The sequence below is a fragment of the Mauremys mutica genome, chromosome 4 (assembly GCF_020497125.1).
Source record: "Mauremys mutica isolate MM-2020 ecotype Southern chromosome 4, ASM2049712v1, whole genome shotgun sequence".
In the NCBI taxonomy this organism is placed as follows: Eukaryota; Metazoa; Chordata; order Testudines; family Geoemydidae; genus Mauremys; species Mauremys mutica.
This window is the reverse complement of record NC_059075.1, coordinates 121,200,866-121,222,376: the sequence shown is the minus strand read 5'-3', so window position 1 is coordinate 121,222,376 and position 21,511 is coordinate 121,200,866. Positions and strand designations below refer to the sequence as shown.

Here is a 21,511-nt window from a genome sequence, read left to right as displayed (position 1 = left end):
ACAGAAAGAAAAAGGTTGGGAACCCCTGCTCCAGGGAATCTCAGAGAATAAAGACTCAATCCGACTCAGTGCTGCCAACGCCAAAGATTTTGCCTTGAGTCTCATGAGAGTTATTGTTTTCCTTAAAGTCCCAGCTCCTGGAGTGAAGTGGAGATGTGATGATTTCAGCCTTTGCTCTTAAGGAAACAGAACCTTCCTAGTCCTTGTGGCTGTGGAGAAAAATTCAAAATGTGACCCCAGTGCACCCTAAAGGCTCATCAAGCAGAAGGCAAATAAAAAGATTCCTTAATTTATTAGTTTTACATAATCTCATGATTTTAAAGCCAATCTCATGATTTTTGGTGAGCCTGGCTCAGGGTTTTTGAATGTTTGGGGTTGGCCGTTCTGCAGACTGAGAGCTGGGCACCCTCCTTCACACCCAGCGCACCCAGACTGTTCTAAAGCAATAACTCTCTTCTCCTTCATGCCGCTGTAAGGCAGCTGGGAATCCCCATTCCTAGACATGCTTTTCCACAGACACTGAATTCCCCACAGGGCTGAGTCCCCTCAGGGCTGTTCCGGGGGCTCCAATCCCCCACCCCAGGACTGATGGGGCAGTAACCTCACATCTCCCCTTTGTGATGCCCAGGGACCCTGCAGGGACAGCAGCTCCATGCTGGGCTCTAGGGCCCCCCAAAGCACCTGGGGGGAGGGGGCAGTTCAACTCCCGTGTCGGGGGCTCCTGGTGCCTGCAGGTGACAATATCCTCACAGCCCCTCCCCCTGACACCCCCACAGACTCGCCCCCTCACAGCCCCTCCCCCTGACACCCCCATGGACTTTCCCCCTCACAACCCCTCCCCCTCACACCCCCATGGCCCTCCCCTTTACAGCCCATCCCCTCACAAACTCCATAGCCCCCCCTCACAGCCCCTGTCCCTCACACTGACACCCCCATGGACACTCCCCCTCACAGCCCCTCCCCCTCATACTGAAACCCCCATGGACTCTCCCCCTCACAGCCCCTCCCCCTCATACTGAAACCCCCATGGACTCTCCCCCTCACAGCTCCTACCCCACAAACTGACACCTCCATGGCCCCTCCTCCTTTCAGCCCCTCCCCTCCCAGAGACACTCCATAACCCTCCCTTCACACACAGAGGGTCTTGTTTGCTGGAGCCTAGATGACCTCCAGAGGTCTCTTCCAACCCTGATATTCTGATTCTATGATTACAAACCCAGGGGTGAGATTTCTGAGGATTTACTCCCTGAGGGCTGGGCTCAGGCAGCCAGTTTCATCCAGTGATTTCACACCCCAGGCCCCCAGCATCTCTTCTGACAGTATTTACCAGTGACACTGCGCGTGGGCAGTGGGTATAAGAGGCTCGGAGAGGCTGAGGGGGCAAGAAATGCTGGATGTGATGCACCTCCCTTTGGAGGGGGGCTGGGCTGCTGCCTTTAGAGTGCCACTGACAGAACCTCCCGAGCAGTGGGGGAGCCACCAGCATTCAGCCCATGACCCTGCCTGTGCTCTGCCCCCAGGCCCTGCCCCCGCTCGGACTCTTCCCCTGGGAACCCCCTCACCCACTGGGACATGCAGATCTTCCACCCGATCAGCGCCGAGCCAGGTCTCCGTGCTGCCAATTGTTCCAGCATCTGGGAAGGAAAGCACAGCAGCCCACAGCTCCAGCGCTGGCAGCTCTTTGCTCTCATTGGGACAGGAGGCAACAGTAGGGTGACCAGATGTCCTGATTTTGTAGGGACAGTCCTGATATTTGGGGCTCTGTCTTATATAGGCACCAATTACCCCCCTACCCCCTCCTGATTTTTCACACTTGCTATCTGGTCACCCTACTGCTCAGTTTGAGGCAAATGTCTCTGTGTTCTCTGCTGTTCATGGTGGGCAATTTCCCCATTGGTAACATTTCTTGCTGGGTCGGGGAGTGGAGAGAGAAGAGGTATTTGCTCTGTTTCATTCCTCTCCATTTTCTGTTCCTCCCTTCCCTTCCAGACTGTGCAGTGACACCCTCCCTGCACCCAGAACTCTGGAGCCTTTGGAGCAGCACGATCCCATGAGGTACTCAGTGACTGAAGGTCTTTTCCAACTTCCAAGAGACCCCAGCTTGAGACTAAAGGAAGCTTCCTTCCTTCCTGGGGATCCTCTTGCACTTCCTGGAGATCAAGGTCATGAAGCCTCTGCCTTGCCTCCTGGCTCTGAATTAATGTCCAATTGCCCACTATCTGCTCGAAAGAAACAAATGTTTCTAACCCAGGTGAGCGGAGCTAATTCAGTTCTCAGCTGGAATCCTTCACCCATGTTCCTTAGAAGATACAGACTCTCTGGGGTTCATCTCTGCATGTCCCCAGTGGGGAAGGAAAGACACTGAGGGGGAAGGAAGAAGATGGGCAGAAGGAGTCAAATGGGGCTAGACCAGAATAGAGATTTTCTGCCTGTTAAAATGTACTGAATTGTCATCACTAAAAAAAACAAAAACCCACTATCTTCTACTGGGTTTGAACCATCAGCCTTTTACTAGGCAGCCAAAGTGGTGAACTGCAGACACAGGTAACTGCCTCCATCCCATATGTCTCTGAAAGACCTAGGCTAGCTCGTGCAGGGGGAAATACAGCTGTAGGTGTGAGTTCAGACCTCACCCAGAGCATTGGTTTTCATTAGCCATGGAGCTTCCCCAACTTACTTTGTCTAATTCACATGGAAAGTGCCATACAAGGGTGATGAGAGTAAATTCTAAACTCTGAAATGCAGCGGTGGCCCATGGATTTGGATAAGGGGTTTGAAGAGAAAAAGCTCTAAGAGTATAAAACCAGTCAGTCTCCAGGGGCAGGTACGGTACAACACCTCAACAGGGAGCCATTTGTGGGAGGGGGTTTCACTTCCTCTGTTCAATGTCCTGAGAGGCATTTTAAGATGAAGATAATACCATGGCTAACAGTTGACTGGCATGTCCTGGGTTAAAGAAAGGAAGGGACCTGGGGTTAATAGTCTGAAGAATTTGTGTTACCATCACTGTCTGACACCCCCCCCCCCCCAGTGCGGAGCAGGTTTGCACTTTGCTGGGTGGAATGCAGAGACTCCTGGAGAGCAGGGGCAGCTGTTTCCATGGCAGAGAGCCTGGCACTTAAGAGACTTTCTACACTTGCTCTTTTGAAGCAATAAAATAACGGTGGAGCTACAATGTCCCGTCCAAAATTTCAGCCCCTCCAGTGCAAAAATGCTATTTTAGGATCTAAACAGGAGGCTTCCAGCGCTAGGACACCTGACCAGAGAGCTCAGAGGGAGGTGGAACAGCTGCTGATTCTGAGGGTCCTGTGCTAAATCCACTTGCAGGTGGAAGTGTTTTGATTTATTTGATGGATAATGAGCACCAGCTACCAGGGAAGAATCCCTGAGAGCCACTGCCACTCCAGCTGCTGTCCCAGAGTGGGGAGCCCCAGGGGACCTGCTGCTGCTCCGGTCACCCCGGGAGTGCTGCCGGGGCACACCGAGCTGCGGCTGCTCCTGCTGCCCACGGAACCACAGGAAGGGGATGATTTTTGGACAGTGACAGATGCCTCATCCTAAAGGCCTTTGTCTGCCCCCTTCTAGTGATTGTTTGGTACAGGAATGCAGCCCTCACTCCTGGGTCTCTCCTGGGGAAATAATGTTTCTGTGCAAAACACCAAAGCTTTTAACAGAAAGGAAGAAAAGGAAATGGCCACACGATGGGACTAGGACATAAGGAATGAAACACAAGATGCTTCTCCCATGTGCATTGACTTTGAACCTTGCTGTTTGTGGTGTTGTTGTATCCATGTTGGTCCCAGGACATGAGAGACAAGGGGGAGGGGGGTCACATAGTATCTTTTAAAGGACCAAGGAAGGGAGTGTTATTTACTCCTCATAACACAAGAAATAGGAGGGGTCACCAAATTAAATGAATAAGCTGCAGGTTTGAAATGAACAAACTTCCCTCGATCTGCTGGCAATGCTTCTACTTATACAGCCCAATCGGCTGTTAGCCTTCTTGGCAACAAGGGTACTGTTGACTCATATCCAGCTTCTCATCCACTGTAATCCCCAGGTCCTTTTCTGAAGAACTGCTGCTTAGCCAGTCGGTCCCCAGGCTGTAGCAGTGCATGGGATTCTTCCCTCCTAAGTGCAGGACTACGCACTTCTCCTTGTTGAACCTCATCAGATTTTTTTGGCCCAATCCTCCAATTTGTCTAGATCACTCTGGACCCAAACCCAACCCTCCAGCGCTTGGATTCTTGACATGCTTTCACAGAGCAAAGAGCACATATTCCATGATTTCATAGGGCAGAGTTTTATGCTATAGAGAGCTTTCCCTGTGTGAATTTGACAGGTGAATCAACATAGAGACACATTGTGACCCTCCTCAGGGTGCTGAGGACTGTGAGTCTCCTTGTTGCCACCTGCCACTACGAAGAGGGAGTTTTGCATTTGGCAGCTGGATGTTAGTGACCAAACTCACCCAGCCCATCAGGCACTCAAAGACCCTTCTCAGAGCTACAGCAGCCACCCTAACCCCTGAGTTCCTTCGATGTGTCCCCCTCTGGCGTCCAGTCCAGATCACCAGATACTCAGAGAAATCTCAGATCCTCTCTGCCCAAAGCAATGGTATATCCCAGGTTACTAGTTCTACTGTGCACCACTGCTACTGCACCTCACACAGCACTTGAGTACAATTATCGAACAAGCAAAAATTTAACAACGGATAGTTTTAAACAAACAAATGTGAGTGATGGAAACCAACTGTTACCAACTAAACAAAAGCAGAAAATGCAACCTATACTTTTTAATAGTCACCTTTCTTATCTAAGTAGATTCTCACCTCACACTTCAGTCAATTTCACCGATTGCTAGTCCCTAGGAGCCACGGCCCTGCCTTTCATGAAGCACCACTGGTCACTAAGAATCTCCTTGGTGAATGGACCCAGAGTGTTTTTCTCCACTCTGTTATGAACTGAATCAGTCTTTTGTCTTTATATTCACAGAAAGGACAATCTCCTCATTCTCATACTGTCCTTTTCACTTCCACAGGGTTTCAGTGTTGCTAGTTTGTCTTTGATGGTTTTCCATTGACTTTTCTGGGTTGGTGCAAAGGCTGACAATGGAGCAATACATCACATAACTGGCTAGCAAGGGACAGGTGCCAATTCCCTCCCACTGGAATGGACCGTCCCCACCAAGACCTATGATTAGGGTGACTCACTTTTACAACAATACCATATGGGCATAATTTTCCATGTACTTACAGTACTCCTTAAATATGACTCAGACACACCTCTCGCAGTGATTAGGAGTATCAATAATTTACAAGCTTTCAGTAGAGATCTCACTGCTATGCTTCCTGGATAAATATCATAAAATCAGTGTATTAGGTGTGGTGAGTTTGTCAGGTCTGAGACAGAAGTTTCTTGTGAAGAACAGTGACCCCTTTGCCAATTGGCACCAATGAGCTTTTGTCACAGATGCTCTGAGCTATACAGTCACACCCTGATATAACAGAAAGGCCAGCACAAAAAACAGAGAGAGGAACAATAAGATACTAAAATGACAATGGTTGGAACTCTCCATTTCTCTCAGTCTTTGGATTGATGGGTACTAAGAGCTGCAGCTACAGTTGAGGAACCAGGTGATTGGACAGCTGGCTCAGCCCTCCATACTAGTAACTTTCTCACATACAGGGAGATGGGTCGAAATTGGAATTGATGTCATGACTCGCTTCCCATAGGGGATCAATCTGTCTAAGGCTATGTCTACACTTCAAACACTGGAAATATTCTTCTGACAACCTAACACTGTCTACACTGGGGCTCAGGTCACATTAACTACTTCTCTCAGTGGAGAGGATTTTTTTACACCCCTGAGAGATGTGGCTCTGCCAACACAGCTTTTCAGCATAGACCAGCCTTTAGATGGCTTATTAACCTGAAAGGCAATGGACTTCAGCCTTTTGCTTTATGTTGATGAGTGCAGCTTTCCTACCTGCTGGACACATCCTATGACAGATGTCATGCCTTTCCTTTGCAAATTAGAGAAGTGGGGAAGACAGTGACCCTTACAGACTAAGTGGGTAAAAACTTATACAATTTATCTCCGCAAGTAGCTTTCCTTTTAATAGAAATTGACTTTGAAACTAAGCAAAATAAGTTCTATTTGAAAACACAAAAAATTAAAATCTATACTGGGCCAATATTCTCTTATACACTCTTTCTCTCACACATTCTCCCACTTCAATCTTTGGAGTGAGGTTTTCTACCAGAACTCCCTACGCTACAGGGGGTAAATTAAATCAAATTAACTTTTCAAGATTAGCCATCATTTGCTGTATGACTAACAAAACAAAAAACAAGACAACTTTTAGTTTTCCAAAATATTCATATTATCACACAGTCTCTTACTCTTTAACCAATAACTTCACCTATAATTTCATTTTAATTGGTAACAATAATATATTCAAAGATCAAATTCTTGTCATATATGTTAGTTTTCTTTTATCCCCATTGCCAACAACTGAACCTTGGCTCAAGTTGTGGTTTGTCCTAACCTGATTCTATGGTTTTGTGTCTTCTGAGAGTCCATATATCTCAGGAGCTTCTGTCATGTGTGTTGGCGGAAACGGTCTCCTATGTGGGAATGTTTGCATCATGAGGAAAAATACCTCTCTTTTCACACTTTTTAATCTTTCAAAGTAGGAGGAGGGAGAGGAGAAGTGATGTAAATGTGTAAAACACAAGATAAAACTGTCTTGTCTACACTAAAGACATTTATCGGTATAACAATATTACTCAGGGGTGTGAAAAATCCACACAGGTGAGCAATGTACTTTTACAGACCTAACCCCCTGTGTAGATAGCGATACGTCAGCAGGAGAGCTTCTCCTGCCAACACAGCTGCTGCCGCTTGCGGGAGCTGGACTAATGAAGTCCAGCATGACAGGTCTCTTCCATTGGCTTAGAGCATCTGTAATAGCAGTCCTACAGCAGCGCAGCTACATTGGTGCAGCTGTGCCAACATCAGCTTTATTGTGTAGCCATAGTGTCAGACACAAAACCATAGAATCAGGACTCAACATGCGTGTATCCGGAAGTCTGAAACTGGAGCCTGATAAATTTGTTGCCTCATTGGTTACCATCATTTCTACAGCCTGAAAGTCCTTGTTACCCAATCAGGCAGCCAGTTTGGGATCCATGGGGAAGGAATGTCCTATGAAGCACTCTCTTTGGATCCAAATAGCAAAGGATGATTGTTCTCAATCTAACCCTGGCATACTTTGGAAGTGTAATCAGTGACACTGAACTAGGAAGTGGAGTTGTACAAACAATTTTCCTTGGGTCATTGGTCACCATAGCTTCCTTTACTGGGGTGGAAACCAAGAACTGGGTGTGGACTCTTTCAATCTCAGCTCTTTCCAAATCCTTGGTCTTGGATAGGGTAAATTTACACTTCTCTGAAGTAGATTCCTTTACAAAAGCACTCAAAATCTCAGCAGTGTTAATGAGGAATGGCTTCCTGAAACACGCCCAGCTTTTCTTTAATTCGGTGGCACAGGTCCAGGGAAGGGACTGGATCCAGGCCTGGATCAGAATCTTCGTTAGTTACCAGAGCTGGAGATTCTATTAAAAAATGGCCATTTTTCTGAAGATATTACATTTTCAACACTGGTTTCATTTTATACACATCTTTAGCACCTACAAAAGATAAATTCTACAAAAACTCCACTTCTATTTCCTCAACATCTGCGTCATGAAGGGCTGCATTTCCCATACCATAGGATTAGCTAGGAGAGAGCTTCTGTAGGGCCTGGGTTACAAATGCTTTGGGAACCAAACACATGGGCATTTTGCCTAGTTCAAAATCACTTACCCTAGAATTCTCTCCCCAGATCTAAGACAATATTGCCTTAAATAACTGAACGACACTGTGCTCATATGCACTTCCTTCAGTTAGTTGGGGTTCTGCTGCTGTTCACCATTTCTGAGTGGAAATTTTAAATCACTGCTGTTTCTTTGTTAGCCTGTCCAGTAAATTGGAGAGTTCTCTCCTGTTGACAGAACTGCACTTGAACTTTCTCCATGTCATCATGGAGGGATGGGGAAAAAGCAAAGCTGAAGTGAGAAATGATGACTTTAGCAAATGGTCATATATCTTAAATTCTCCAATAAAATGAGCTACATCCTATCAAACTGAACTAATAACCAACTGGGTGACCAAACAGCCTTCAGGAAAGATAGAAACCCACAAGAGAGATAGTATACATGACAATGAAAGTGTCAAGTGAAATCCCAGAGCAGGTTACATCTGATTATTCAGAATCAGGACAAGAAATTCTCCCCTTGCATTCATAGAATATCAGGGTTGGAAGGGACCTCATGAGGTCATCTAGTCCCACCCCCTGCTCAAAGCAGGATCAATCCCCAAGGTTTTGGGGTTTTTTGGCCCCAGATCCCTAAATGGCCCTCTCAAAAACTCAACTTACAGCCCTGGGTTTAGCAGACCAATGCTCAAAGGACTGAGCTATCCCTCCCCCCTCCATGCTGCTTTGATCCAGTCAAACCTGCTTCACTCAGCACTGTCTCACTAGTCAGTTATGTTACTTATGAATTTGTTAGTATCTTTGCATCCCCATAATGGGGGACAAAACAGCCACTTTGCCAGAAGTGGCTTTACCAATAGATGGAAGCTGGGATTTAAACTCCCAATGATCACACTGTATTTGGGATCCATTTGAATTCCCCTTCCACGTCTTTGACACTTTCATCTGCACTCATAGTGACTCTGATATAGGATTAAAGAAGTCAAAGCATCATCTCCAAGCACAGACAGCTGAAAACTCTTCCTCACATGACGTTTTGAGAAGTGGAGGGATAGAATGTGATGAAGATAAACTCTACATGGCTCAGACAAAAGGTAACAGTTCTGCAGTGATGGGGAAGGAGGGAATCTGAGTCTCCCCATCTCCTTCCAGTGTCAGAGAGACTGAAATGACACTTTTTTTCCTGCCCCTGCACCTCTTCATTTAAATATAATTTTAAAAGTTCCCAAAATAACTGTTCTTCAGCACAACCCAGAGCAACGTGAGAACAATTGGTAATGATAAAATCTGTATCACTGGTGACTCTAACAATAACTTTCCAATAGGAGGAATGGTATGAATGTGATGTTCCCTGGTTCCCGATAGGAAGGGCACACTCAAATTACTCATGGGACAATGGAGTTGATAGAAAGGACAAATGGGTCCAACTTGAAACAGGGCGACCTATAAAAGGCCAAAATGGGCCACTCATCTGGACAAGCTGAGGGATAACGGTGCTGCAAACAGTTCAAACAGCTTCAAGAGTTACTGTGTGAGAATCAGCCAAAGTATTAATGAAAAAAAGAAGTCTTAATAGACCTAGAGGCTTTTATGGTGTTGATCTCCCTTGCAGATTCTCTGATGCCTAACATGGGCTGAGTGGCAAGAGGAGGTTTTCCCACACTCAGTGCATTCATAGGGCCTCTCCTCTGTGTGGATTCTCTGATGATTAAGATGAGCTGCTCTGTTAGTGAAGCCTTCCCCACACTCACTGCATTCATAGGGCCTCTCTCCTGTGTGGGTTCGCTCATGACTAACAAGGTTTGAGCGTTGACTGAAGGTTTTCCCACACTCACTGCATTCATAGGGCCTCTCTCCTGTGTGGATTCTCTGATGTTGAGCAAGGCCTGATCTGTAAGTGAAGTTTTTCCCACACTCACTGCATTCATAGGGCCTCTCCTCTCTGTGGATTCTCTGATGTTCAGAAAGGGATGAGCTGCTAGTGAAGTATTTTCCACATTCACTGCATTCATAGGGCCTCTCCCCTGTGTGGATTCTCTGATGACTAACAAGGTTTGAGCGTACATTGAAAGTTTTCCCACACTCACTGCATTCATAGGGCCTCTCCCCTGTATGGGTTCTCTGATGACTAACAAGGTTTGAGCGTCGATTGAAGGTTTTCCCACACTCACTGCATGCATAGGGCCTCTCCCTTGTGTGGGTTCTCTTATGACTAACAAGGTTTGTGTGTTGACTGAAGGTTTTCCCACACTCACTGCATGCATAGGGCCTCTCCCCTGTGTGGATTCTCTGATGCTGAGAAAGGCCTGATCTGTGAGTGAACTTTTTCCCACACTCACTGCATGCATAGGGCCTCTCCCCTGAGTGGGTTCTCTGATGAATAACAAGGTTTGTGTGTTGACTGAAGGTTTTCCCACACTCACTGCATTCATAGGGCCTCTCTCTTGTGTGCGTTCTCTGATGACTAACAAAGTTTGTGCATTGACTGAAAGTTTTCCCACACTCACTGCATTCATAGGGCCTCTCCCCTGTGTGGATTCTCTGATGTTGAAAAAGGCCTGATCTGTGAGTGAACTTTTTTCCACACTCACTGCATGCATAGGGCCTTTCCCCTGTGTGGATTCTCTGATGACTAACAAGGTTTGAGCGTCCATTGAAGGTTTTCCCACACTCACTGCATTCATAGGGCCTTTCCCCTGTGTGGATTCTCTGATGCTTTAAAAGGGGTGAGTAGTCACTTGCACTGATGGTGGGAAAAATGTATGTATTTTTTCTCTTTTCCATAAGGATTTCCTGCTGGGTTGTGGTTTCCTTGAGGTTCTTCTGAGTTCCCTGAGAGTAAATATATTTACCCACTTTCTCCTCTGAGTGGCTTCCCTGCTCTCTCTCTGGTCTGTGCTGAATCTCACAGGATTTTCCCTGCTCATGACTCCTAGACACATTCCTTTTCGATCTCTGCGATAATGCTCCATACTTATCCACGTGCTCAGCATCTTCCTGCTGAGAATTCTGCTCATTCTCACATACCATTACATCACCTGCTGTGATACAAACAGAAACCTCAAACAGGGATGGAAAGAGGAAGACGAAACCAAAAAAAGTTGGAGACACGTCAAATAAAATTCAGGAACTGAACTCCACCCAACTCCTCCCCCAAATAGGAGAGAGGAGGGGATCAATTTGGCCCTTCACATCCCATCCAAATTTGCAAGGGGAAGGGAGGAAGCTACTACCTGGTGTCTGCTAGGATCTACAGGAAGCCATGAGCTATATTTACCCTGAGGATACGACCCCTGCTAGGGACAATAATGAATCGACAGACCTCACAAGGGCTTTGTTGGGCATCCCAGATGTTTCCTTCACGCACTTACAGATTCCAAGTTGGTTTAATGTTTCCTCACCTGTGCAGAGAGCTCTCAGAATCTCTCTTTCCTCTGAACCCTGGAGATCTGGGACCCATGGCTCTTCCCCTTTTCCCAGCTGGGAGATTATATGAGGTTTGGAAACTGGAAACCCTGCTCAGATGAAAGAAAACAAAGGAGTTCTGTTGATTTCATAAGACTTTGTCATAAAAAAAACATTCTATTAGTTGAACTTCAGTACTGAGTGTGACCCAGTGTGCCTGGGACAGTCCTCACTGAAAATGCCAAGGTCAGGGCAGGCTTTGGTCTTTTGCTTGGGTTCATTCTACAGGTCAGGGATGGCCAACCTGTGGCTCTGGAGACGCATGCGGCTCTTCAGAAGATAATATGCAACTCCTGCTAGGAGCCGACTCTGAGGAAAAAATTGTGGTTGCCCAGCACCAACTGGCATCCCTATCAGGCCCCCTTCCCTCCCCCAGTGCCTCCCAGTCACTGTCGGCCCCCATTGATCGGAGCCTCCTCCTCCCTCCCCCATGCTCTTGCCCGCAGTGATCAGCTGTTTCACAGCATTGAGGAGGCACTGTGGAGGAGGAGCAAGGATGCGGTGTGCAGCCTCATCCCTCCCTCCTCCCAGTGCCTCCCGCTCGCTGCGATCAGTTGTTTTGCGATGCACAGGAGGCTCAAGGGGAAGTGAGGACATGGCTCACTCAGGGGAGGGGGCGGGAAGAGGCGAAGGGAACTTGGGAAAAGGGGTGGAGTGGGGGGCAGGGCCTGAGACAGAGCCAGGGTTCCAGCACCCCTGGCCGGCACCAGTGTCTCCTTGAATAAAGGACACGGTGACTAGCTGGTGTGGAAATTTTTAATCAAAATTTTTCTTACACCATCTAACAATGGAAGGCAAGTGCAAACAGGAAAGAAAATATTGAGATGAAAATGGAGGATTCCAACAGGAGTGGGAGAATAAGGACTATTTTGTTAAACGTAATTGTAAGGCTATGTGTCTTCTTTGCCAGATGTGTGTGTCTCAGTTCAAATCTTCAAACCTGCAGTGTCATTTCGCTTCTAGCCATGCACATATGGATCAAGAATTCCCATGAGGTTCTGAACTCTGCACTTTAAAACTGAAAACTTTGAAAAAACAGATGTAGAAGCCCAGTTCTTCACCAGATGTGCCAACCGATTGCAGACTGTAACGTTAGCCTCCTATGATGTGGCCTGGCACATAGCCCATGCGAAAAAGCCCTACTCTGAAGAAGAGCTTATAAAAACATGCCTCACTGATGTGATTTTAATCCTCTCACCAGAGAACGAGAATCTACAGAAGAAAATGTCTGGCCTGCAGCTTTCACATCACACAACAGAATGCAGAATCTCCAACCTGAACAGTGGCATCGAATCACAACTGCACTTGCAACTTCAGCAGTGTCAGTATTTGAGCATCGCTTTGGATGAATCATGCCATGCACAGGATAAACATTATCGGTATTTGTCTGCACTGTGTCTGATGACTGTGTTGTAAGGGAAGAACTCCTCAATATCGTGTCACTAAAGGACAGAACTCGGGGATGAGCTCTAGAGGAGGTGTTCATGTTGGTAGTTGCAAAAAGCCACTTGCCTTTACAGAGGCTAACTGCCATTGCAACGGACGGGGCTCCGTCCATGTGGGGATTGATGAATGGATTAGTAGGGCTTGGTAAGTCTAACAAGAGCTTTCCTGAATTTTGGACATTTTGCTATTATTCATCGGGAGCAACTGATTTGATATAGATATATAGATATATAGATATAAATTTGATCAAGTCATGAAACCTGTCTTGCACATTCTGAATTTCATTCTCTCAAATGCACTTAATCACAGACAATTTCAAAATCTAATTGAAGAACTGGATGAAGATAACTCCCCTGCCGATTTCACTGTGCAGTTTGATGGCTCTCGAGAGGTAAAGTTAATTCCCATTTTTTTGAGCTCCAGTAAAATTGTTTATGGAGGAGAAGCACAGAATGCACCCTGAACTTACAGATCCGGGATGGGATCTAGACTTGGCATTTCTTGCAGACACGCTGCTGCATTTGGATAAACTAAATGTGGACTTAGAAGAAAAATTCTGGTTGCTGTCTGATCTAGTGCAAGGTGTATTTGTGTTCATGAACAAACTGCAGTTGTTTCACAGACAAATGCTTGAGGGAGAGCCGACACACTTTCCCTCAATGTCACAACTTCCAGCCAGATCAAAAGATGATGCAGCAGAACCCCTAAAGTGGAGCACAACTAGATATGAGAGCCTGATTAGAGATCTTAAGGACAGTTTTGAGGAAAGATTCCAAGATTTGCAGCAGAAAAGACCTTTTAGTGCTGAAGCCAATTGTCTAAAGCCCCCCTTTAGTCACTGATGAAGCAACATCCCAGATGGAAATAATAGAACTTTTGGAAGATGACAGATTGAAATCTGTTCAGAAGACACAGGGGCACCCTTACTTTCTGGCAATCTGTACCAAAGGATAAATATGCCAACTTCAGAGGTGCAGCCCTAAAATGAATCTCGATATTTGCCTCGACCTATCTTTGTGAGTCTGTTTTCTCGACACTCAAACGTGAAATCCAAGCACTGACCCGTTTTGACAGTCAGCCACTTAAAAGAACTGCTGCGTGTGAGCACAACTGAACACAAACCAAACTTCAAGGGAATTGTTGAAAGCCAGAAATTGCCAGAAATTCCATATCTATATCTATACATACATACACATATAGATATACGAATATAATCATTACATATGACTGTGGCTCTGTGGCAATGTACATTGGTAAATTCTGGCTCTTTCTGAGGCTCAAGGTGGTACAGCTGATGACCCTTCATGGGCCATCAAACAGGTTAGGCAGTGCTAATGCCATTCTGCCTGGGGGTGTCTCCGAGAAACATTTCACAAGTCTGGAAATACAGATATACCCTGCATATCTATAACTCACAATACAAAGGTGATACAAACATAGAAACAAGATTCTCATACTTGGCAAATCATAATAGTTTCACAGATACCTTACACAGCATAGCTAGCATGATTCATTGCAATTTTATAATATTGGTATTAATAATAAATAATAATATAGTGTCTCAATTCCATACAGTGTGACACTTAGTAAACCAGTGAACAAGTATGGCTTGTGAGATATCATTTGAAAACTCATAATTTACTGAATGTTATCCTCCCGTTAAAATATGTGTAGCAACACCGTATGTAAAGTGATGAGGTTTTACTGTATGGTATTACTGAAAATGTTACAACTCTGGGGAACACCCACAGACCAGTTCTCTCAGAGACAGCAAGGCAAACAGCTGGTGAAATAGCTATTCTCCGGCAATGGGAAGGTGTGAACAAGATATTTACATTGCATCACAGGGAAGGCTTGAAGGTCACATCCACAACAGACAGCCTGTCACCATGACTCAGGTGAAAACTGAAGATGTTTCTAGTACAAAGGGCTGAATTATAAAAAGAGGTGGGGAAAACACTTGAGACTCTCTCTCTCTCCCACTTTTCCCTCTCCTCATGAAAACAATTCCTGAAGAACTGAACTTGGGCAGGAGTAGGGATCAGAGAAGAGTCCTGACTGAAAACAAGCCAGCCTGTCACAGCATGTGGTGAGAGAAACATTTGCTTTGAATTTGTTTTAGCTTGTTAAGTTAGACATTAGTTTGTGTTTTATCTTGCATTTCTTTTGTAAACAATTCTGACTTTCATGCCTCATTACTTGTAGTCGCTTAAAATCTTTTTTGTTTTTGGTAGTTAATCTTGTTATAATATATGGAGATATACCTATCTCATAGAACTGGAAAGGACCCTGAAAAGTCATTGAGTCCAGCCCCCTGCCTTCAGTTCCAGGACCAAGTACTAATTTTGCCCCAGATCCCTAAGTACCCTCCCCAAGGATTGGGTTCACAACCCAAGGGTTAGAAGGCCAATGCTCAAACCACTGAGCTATTCCTCTAAGCAGAGAATTAGGATTAAAGTGTGTGAGAAATTCCATTTTGGATAACAAGGCTGGTGCACGTCATTTTCCACTGATGAAATAACAGACTTCATATGAGCTTGTGTTGTTCAGTAGCATGGACAGTGCAAAATGCACATTTCTGGGGGAAAATCTGGCACTTGAGAATTTGCTGGTGTTATCCTGAGTGGCTGACTAGCAGCACTTAATAATGTGTAGCTGGTAGAGAGTTACATGCTAGAGACTGTGTTAACTGGCCAAGAGGGGCTGTTCTCACAGTAAAACAGTGGAAAGGCATCCCAGGTTGGAGAACTGAGGCGACAGCTGTTCAACTGTCCAGCTTGTACTCTGGGTAATGTCACAGACACCCATTATGACAAAGCCTCTTACAACACAGAGAAAGTAAATCCATGTCCCAGAAATCCAAGACTCCAGAAAGAGGCAAGTCTCCCTGGCACTGCTTCTTGCTGACAGAGAGGTCCAGAGACAATGGGAGAGTCCTGGGGAAGCTGGGAACAGTAAGCATGGGCTGGTGGGGTTCAGTGGAGTAAGGAACAGGAAGGGAAGGGATGTGTGTATCATTTTTGTATTTGAAATTATGAATATTGGCCATGTACTTGTATCTCAATGTGCTTGATTCTAAGTATCCTCAGTGGAGCATTTGCTCAGCTTCTTGAGACAGGACTATTCTCAGTAAGAGCCCAGTCAAGAAACACTTAACTGACAATGGACTTTGGGAGATGGCAATCCACATCTGAGCTTTCCTGGGAACATTCAAACTAGCATGTAAACAATGGCGTCGGCCTGCAGAAAGCTAAATCATTCATGGACATGTGACTTGACCACGTGGTTACAAACTCCATCTTGTTGCTGTGATTTTGCACAGGAGAACAAAGGGGTTTCCGCCAACAAGAGAAAGAATATAAAAGGCCCTGGAAACTACTCTATTTTTTGTTTCAGGTGGCTCAAGAGATGGCCTTTCCACCCCCAAGAAATACCTGAAAGAAAGTGGAACAAAGGACAGTAATTACGGTGGTGTGAGTGATTGCTGGACCCAGACTAGGAAGGAGTCATGTCTGTGAAAGGAACTTATTAAAACATCTCTGGGGGTGAGACTTCATCTATAAATCAGTTTCTTAGTGTATTAGGCTTAGACTTACTGGCACAGAAAACAGGCTCAGAGGAAGTCTGAGCACATCAGGGGACAGTCCCAGGGGGGTCTCTGTGACTAAACCTGTCACAGCAGGATCTCAGCAGTACTAGATGTCAGGATAGCACATAGTGCAGCCCATTGGAAAACATAATCCCAACTACACTTATAAAATGATGGGGTCTAAATTAGTTTTTTCCACTCAAGAGATGGATCTTGGAGTCATTGTGGATAGTTCTCTGAAAACATCCACTCAATGTGCAGCAGCAGTCAAAAAGCGAACAGAATGTTGGGAATCATTAAGAAAGAGATAGATAATAAAACAGAAAATATCATATTGCCTCTATATAAATCCATAGTACCCCCACATCTTGAATACTGTGTGCAGATGTCATCACCTCATCTCAAAAAAGATATATTGGAATTGGAAAAGGTTCAGAAAAGGGCAACAAAAATTATTAGGGGTATGGAACAGCTTCCGTATGAGGAGAGATTTAAAAAAACTGGGACTTTTCAGCTTGGAAAAGAGACAAAGAACAGGAGCTATGATAGAAGTCTATAAAATCAAGACTGCTGTGGAGAAAGTAAATAAAGAAGTGTTATTTACTCCTCCTCATAACACAAGAACTAGGAGTCACCCAATGAAAGTAATAGACAGCAGATTTAAAACAAACCAAAGGAAGTATTTCTTCACACAACGCACAATCAACCTCTGGAACTCTTTGCCAGAGGATGTTGTGAAGGCCAAGACTAGAAGAGGGGTCAAAAAAAGAACAAGATACATTTATGGAGGATCGGTCCATGAATGGCCATTACCCAGGACGGACAGGTATGATGTCCCTAGCCACTGATTGCCAGAACCTGGCTGTGGAGAACTCTGGGTAATTAGAAGCTATAATTCAGGAACAACAGACTCTAATTAGTCTAGAAAAGCAGAATGTGAAAAATAAGAATCAGCTCATGTGACTTTGGGACTGAGGGACTCCAAGATCCAAGGAGCCTGCAGAGAAGAGAGATTGTGGCTATTAGACATGGAGATGGGGGAGCAAGTCTCTCCATGTGTCAAGAAGTTTCACTATCAACCTAGGCCATTTTCACATGCTGGGGTGCGATCCAGAGCAGAGAGGAGTTGTGTCATCTGTAATCCTGGGTGAGTTTCGATGTTCTGCTGCTGGAGATCCCTTGTCTGGATACTCCCAGCCAGCATTCAAGGACACCCTGAGTGTCTGTGTGGCAGGTAACCCTGGACCAGCAGCTCTGACTCCTGCAGCCTGCTTGTTACACCCCAAGCACATTCTGGTCTGGATGGGGCAGAGGAGGGTCTCTGGTAGTGTGTGTGTCACTGGCATATTGGGCGATGCTGAAACAGGGCAGAGCAGAGGTAGCATTGTGGGGCTGACATGAACCTTATCTCTTCATTTCCCCTTCTAATAACCAAGGGCAAAGGAATCCTTACCCAGGGAGCTCACGTTCTCATAGTTCTCCTGCATGACATCCCTGTAGAGGGCCCTCTGAGCAGGGTCCAGCAGAGCCCCCTCTTCCCTAGTGAAATACACAGCCACCTCCTCGAAGGTCACCGGCCCCTGAAAGAGCAAGGGTCCAACACTCAGTACCTGCTGCCCCAGTCACAGCCCCACTAATCGTGGGGGAGAGGAGCCAAACAGAAGCTCTGGGTGGCTCGCAGTCAACAGAGTCCCACCCCCACCCCTCTCAGAGCATCCAGGAAGCACCCGGGTGAGGACAGGAAGAGGGAGCCCCTTGTCTCTCCCAGCAGATCCATCACACACCTACCAGCCACAACAGGAGATGGAGCCCCTAGCAGGATCCAGGGAGAGCTCCCTGCTAGGAAGCCCAACACCCTCCTCATTCTGAGGAGCTGGATATGAAGGGAGGGGAATCTCCCCTAAACTTCACCGCTGGGTGCCCCTTTCATATCTCACAGCAGCCGCTGGTTAGTTGGATCAGGCTCCAGCACAGAGAGTCTGGTCAGTTTTCCTAGCCTCATATAGGTGGGTTATTTTCTGTTTCACAAATTAGGGCATTTCCACCTCCAAACCTCATGAGTCTGTTCCTAGAATCTAGGCCACTTATTAAACAACTCCCAGCAGGTTTGCCGCACCCTGGCTTCCTCCTTTCCCCACCCTGTGAATTTCCTACCCCGGTTCAACCTCCAAACCAGACTGTGCAAACCTTCCCATCTCCGGTGTATTTTCTGTCCCTCTCGCCCAGCAGGAACCCACCAACCACCCCACTACCACCACCGATAATCCCTACCTGAGCTGGCTCCTCTGCAGCCATTTCTCTTCCCTCTGCCATGAGAGGATGGGATGAGCTGGAGCGGAACATGGATGTCATTCTGCAGCCTGGCAGGGTGAGAAGGGCAGTGGTGGAGGTTTCAGAACTGGTTTTAGTTCATTTCACATCACGATTCCCCCAGGCTCTTTCCCTGCAGACAGACATCCTACATTCTGCCATGCTGGGAAAATGCTCAGTCTCTTTATTACAGGGTAGACCTGGCCCCTCCTGCCAGGCTAAGCCCACAGACACAGTTTTAACCTCCCTTCTCCCTCCCCACATCCCACAACAAAGTCTCTGAACACAAGGCTAGAAAAGAGCAGAACCCAAGGAGTGACTGTGGGGGATTCCCTCAGCCACTGACCCCAGGGCAGCCACACCCCAGCAGGGGGAATATGGAGTCAGGAACTGGCTTTTCCTCTGACCGCTCCTTTTCTTCTTCACCTGGGCCTGGCAGAGAAGAAGCTTTCATTAAGGTCACTTCCCAGCACAGAACCCCCACTGGGAGAGCAGCAGCTGCTAAGCCTGGTCTCCCAGATCACAATGGAGGCTGCAGCCTCTGACCCAGGAAGCTGAACCCCAATATCCTGAGCAGAGAGGGACAGAGCATTTGAGCAGCTTCCCTCCTTTAGCCCACTGTGGAGAGCAGTTAATGAGAGTCCCTCCTCACAGGGAGAATTGCTGATCTCATTTGTCCATCTGGAGTCACTCCTTGTCTTTCTATGCAGTGACTCTGGATTAACAATGATCTCAATGAAACCAGATTTCAGAAAGAACGAGTCCAGAATGCTGTGGAAGAGACCATTGTGCGGCAATGCTGATCCCCTTCCCACTCCCTCACTCCCCAGATCTAGGACAAGGACTCGAGGCACAAATTTTCCCTATGGAACTGGAAGTTCCTGCAGTTTTCAAGAGAGGAGAAAAGCAAAATCTGTGATTTCACCCTCACAGTGTTTGATAAATGGATAGAAAGTTATCACGGTGACTGGGCCTGGCCGGGGAATGCCGGGAAGTGCTTGGAGCCAGGATTCTGGCATAAGCTAATTAGGAAGAAGAAGCGAGGTCAGGAGCAGCCCCCAGGGCCCCCATCCAGCCCCCCCCCAGATATTCCCTGGGACCCACCCACCACCAAGAGCCCCCAGCAGCCAGAGCCCCCCCTACTGGGAACTCAGTCCCTCACTGCCTGCCTAGGACCCCTGCCTGCCCTCCAGCAGGATCTGCCCTGCCCTTTGCCTGGCACCCCCTCCTCCTCCCTGCAGGATCCCCTGATGCTTTACAGTGGTACCCCCTGGCCTAGCATGGGGGATTCTCCCACACACACTCTGTGCACTGGGCATGGCAGCGACCCCAGGAGTCTGCGGGGGAAGCCCAGATAGAGCCCCTGGCACAGCACCAGGTTCCCTCTAACCCCGTCCTGCCTCCCCAAGAGACACCCACCCCCGCTGTTCTGCAGCCAACAGGCCACCAACAATACTCACCTCCAGGACCCACAGCTTCAGGGCTTGGCACATCAGAACCATCCCCCAAAACCCTAAACCTCCAGAACCCACCAACCTAACTAGGGTACCCCCTGTCCAGCCACCCACAGACCTCCCCCTACCACAATGCCCCTTCAGTTCCAGTTGCAATCGCTCCACACAGACATGCCCTCCTCCCGCCCCCAGCAACAGTGTTACCTCACAGTGCCTGATAAATGGATAGAAAGTTATCACTGCCCCTGCTGGCCAGTCACACAGGCAGAGGATCACTGGGGGGTGCTTCTTTAACAGGAGAATGGAAGGCCTGGAGGGACAAAGCAGATAAGAAATGACCATGCCCTGTCACTAGCAAATAATGGCCACCATGGATCCACCCCAGAGGTGGCTACATCTTAGCACATTGGGAAGCAATCAGGAGGGGTAGCTGAGTGGTTTGAGCATTGGTCTGTTGTGAGTTTAATCCTTGAGGAGCCACTTGGGGATCTGGGGCAAAATCAGTACTTGGTCCTGCTAGTGAAGGCAGGGGGCTGGACTCAATGACCTTTCAGGGTCCCTTCCAGTTCTAGGAGCTAGGTATAACACCATAGATTATTATTACCCCCTCACATTCAATTAGAAATAGACAACTAGAGAAAAGTGGGGCAAATGAAGGTATTTTATATCGACCTTTGAGATTTGCAGAGAAAATGTGTCACAAACTACGTATTTGATAACATGACAGAAAAACACCAAGATCTGACGGGATTTTATTTTGCTATGAAATAACTAGAGGGAAAGGGGGGACTGTTTGACTGGATTTTATGACTGTCCAATACATAAACACAAAGTGATGGTTCCCCCCACTGCCACCATTCACGTGGGCAGCTCGGAGGGAGCCCTTTGAGGAGCTGATTTAAGAGGGCAAGGGAGGGGGAGGGGGAGCTGGAGGGCTCCCTGGACAAAGGAAGGGGGAAGCAGGGAAATGGGATTGGGAAATGGGGTCTGGGCAGTTTCCATGGGGGACACATGCAACTCCCTTCCCCGCCCTGGCAGAGAACAGGCATCTCATCCCATCCCCACCCCAGGGGCAGCCATGTTTTGGGGAATGACTCAGGGCAACAATTTCCCACCCAAACAAGGACAAATTGCTGCGGATAAAATGGGTGGGAAAATCCCCCCCATGAGAGAGATTTTAAATTCACATTTGAGAATTATGGAGAGAACAGGGCAAAATCGGGGGAGATTAAAGAGCTGATCATTGGGGGGGGGGAAATCTCCCTGGATTTTATAGCCACGTGTGATAATGAGAGAGAAAAGAGGAAAAACTGGAGAGAATTTATATGTGGGAGGAAGTGGGAAAAACAGGGAAAGGATCCAGTTAACTCACCTGCCCCAGCCCTCCCACGGGAATGTCCTGGCTGCACAGAGACAGTTCAACCCCCA

At 47.0% G+C, this 21,511-nt stretch overlaps 2 protein-coding genes across 2 annotated transcripts in view; one reads left to right on the top strand and one right to left on the bottom strand.

Annotated features, from left to right (window-relative positions):
• The window catches only part of LOC123369035 (zinc finger protein 271-like), a 136,017-nt gene that overhangs the window by 72,763 nt on the left and 41,743 nt on the right, over positions 1-21,511 (top strand). The gene's annotated exons all lie outside the window — the stretch shown is intronic.
• Positions 9,070-10,603, bottom strand: LOC123368161 (zinc finger protein 418-like). The gene has a single exon (XM_045012712.1). It carries the CDS (start codon positions 10,601-10,603, stop codon positions 9,398-9,400), a length of 1,206 nt encoding a protein of 401 aa, XP_044868647.1. The 3' UTR covers positions 9,070-9,397.

Bases quoted from the DNA above. Each gene is read 5' to 3' on its own strand.
- LOC123368161 (XM_045012712.1), bottom strand. From the start codon at position 10,603: ATGGAAAAGAGAAAAAATACATACATTTTTCCCACCATCAGTGCAAGT.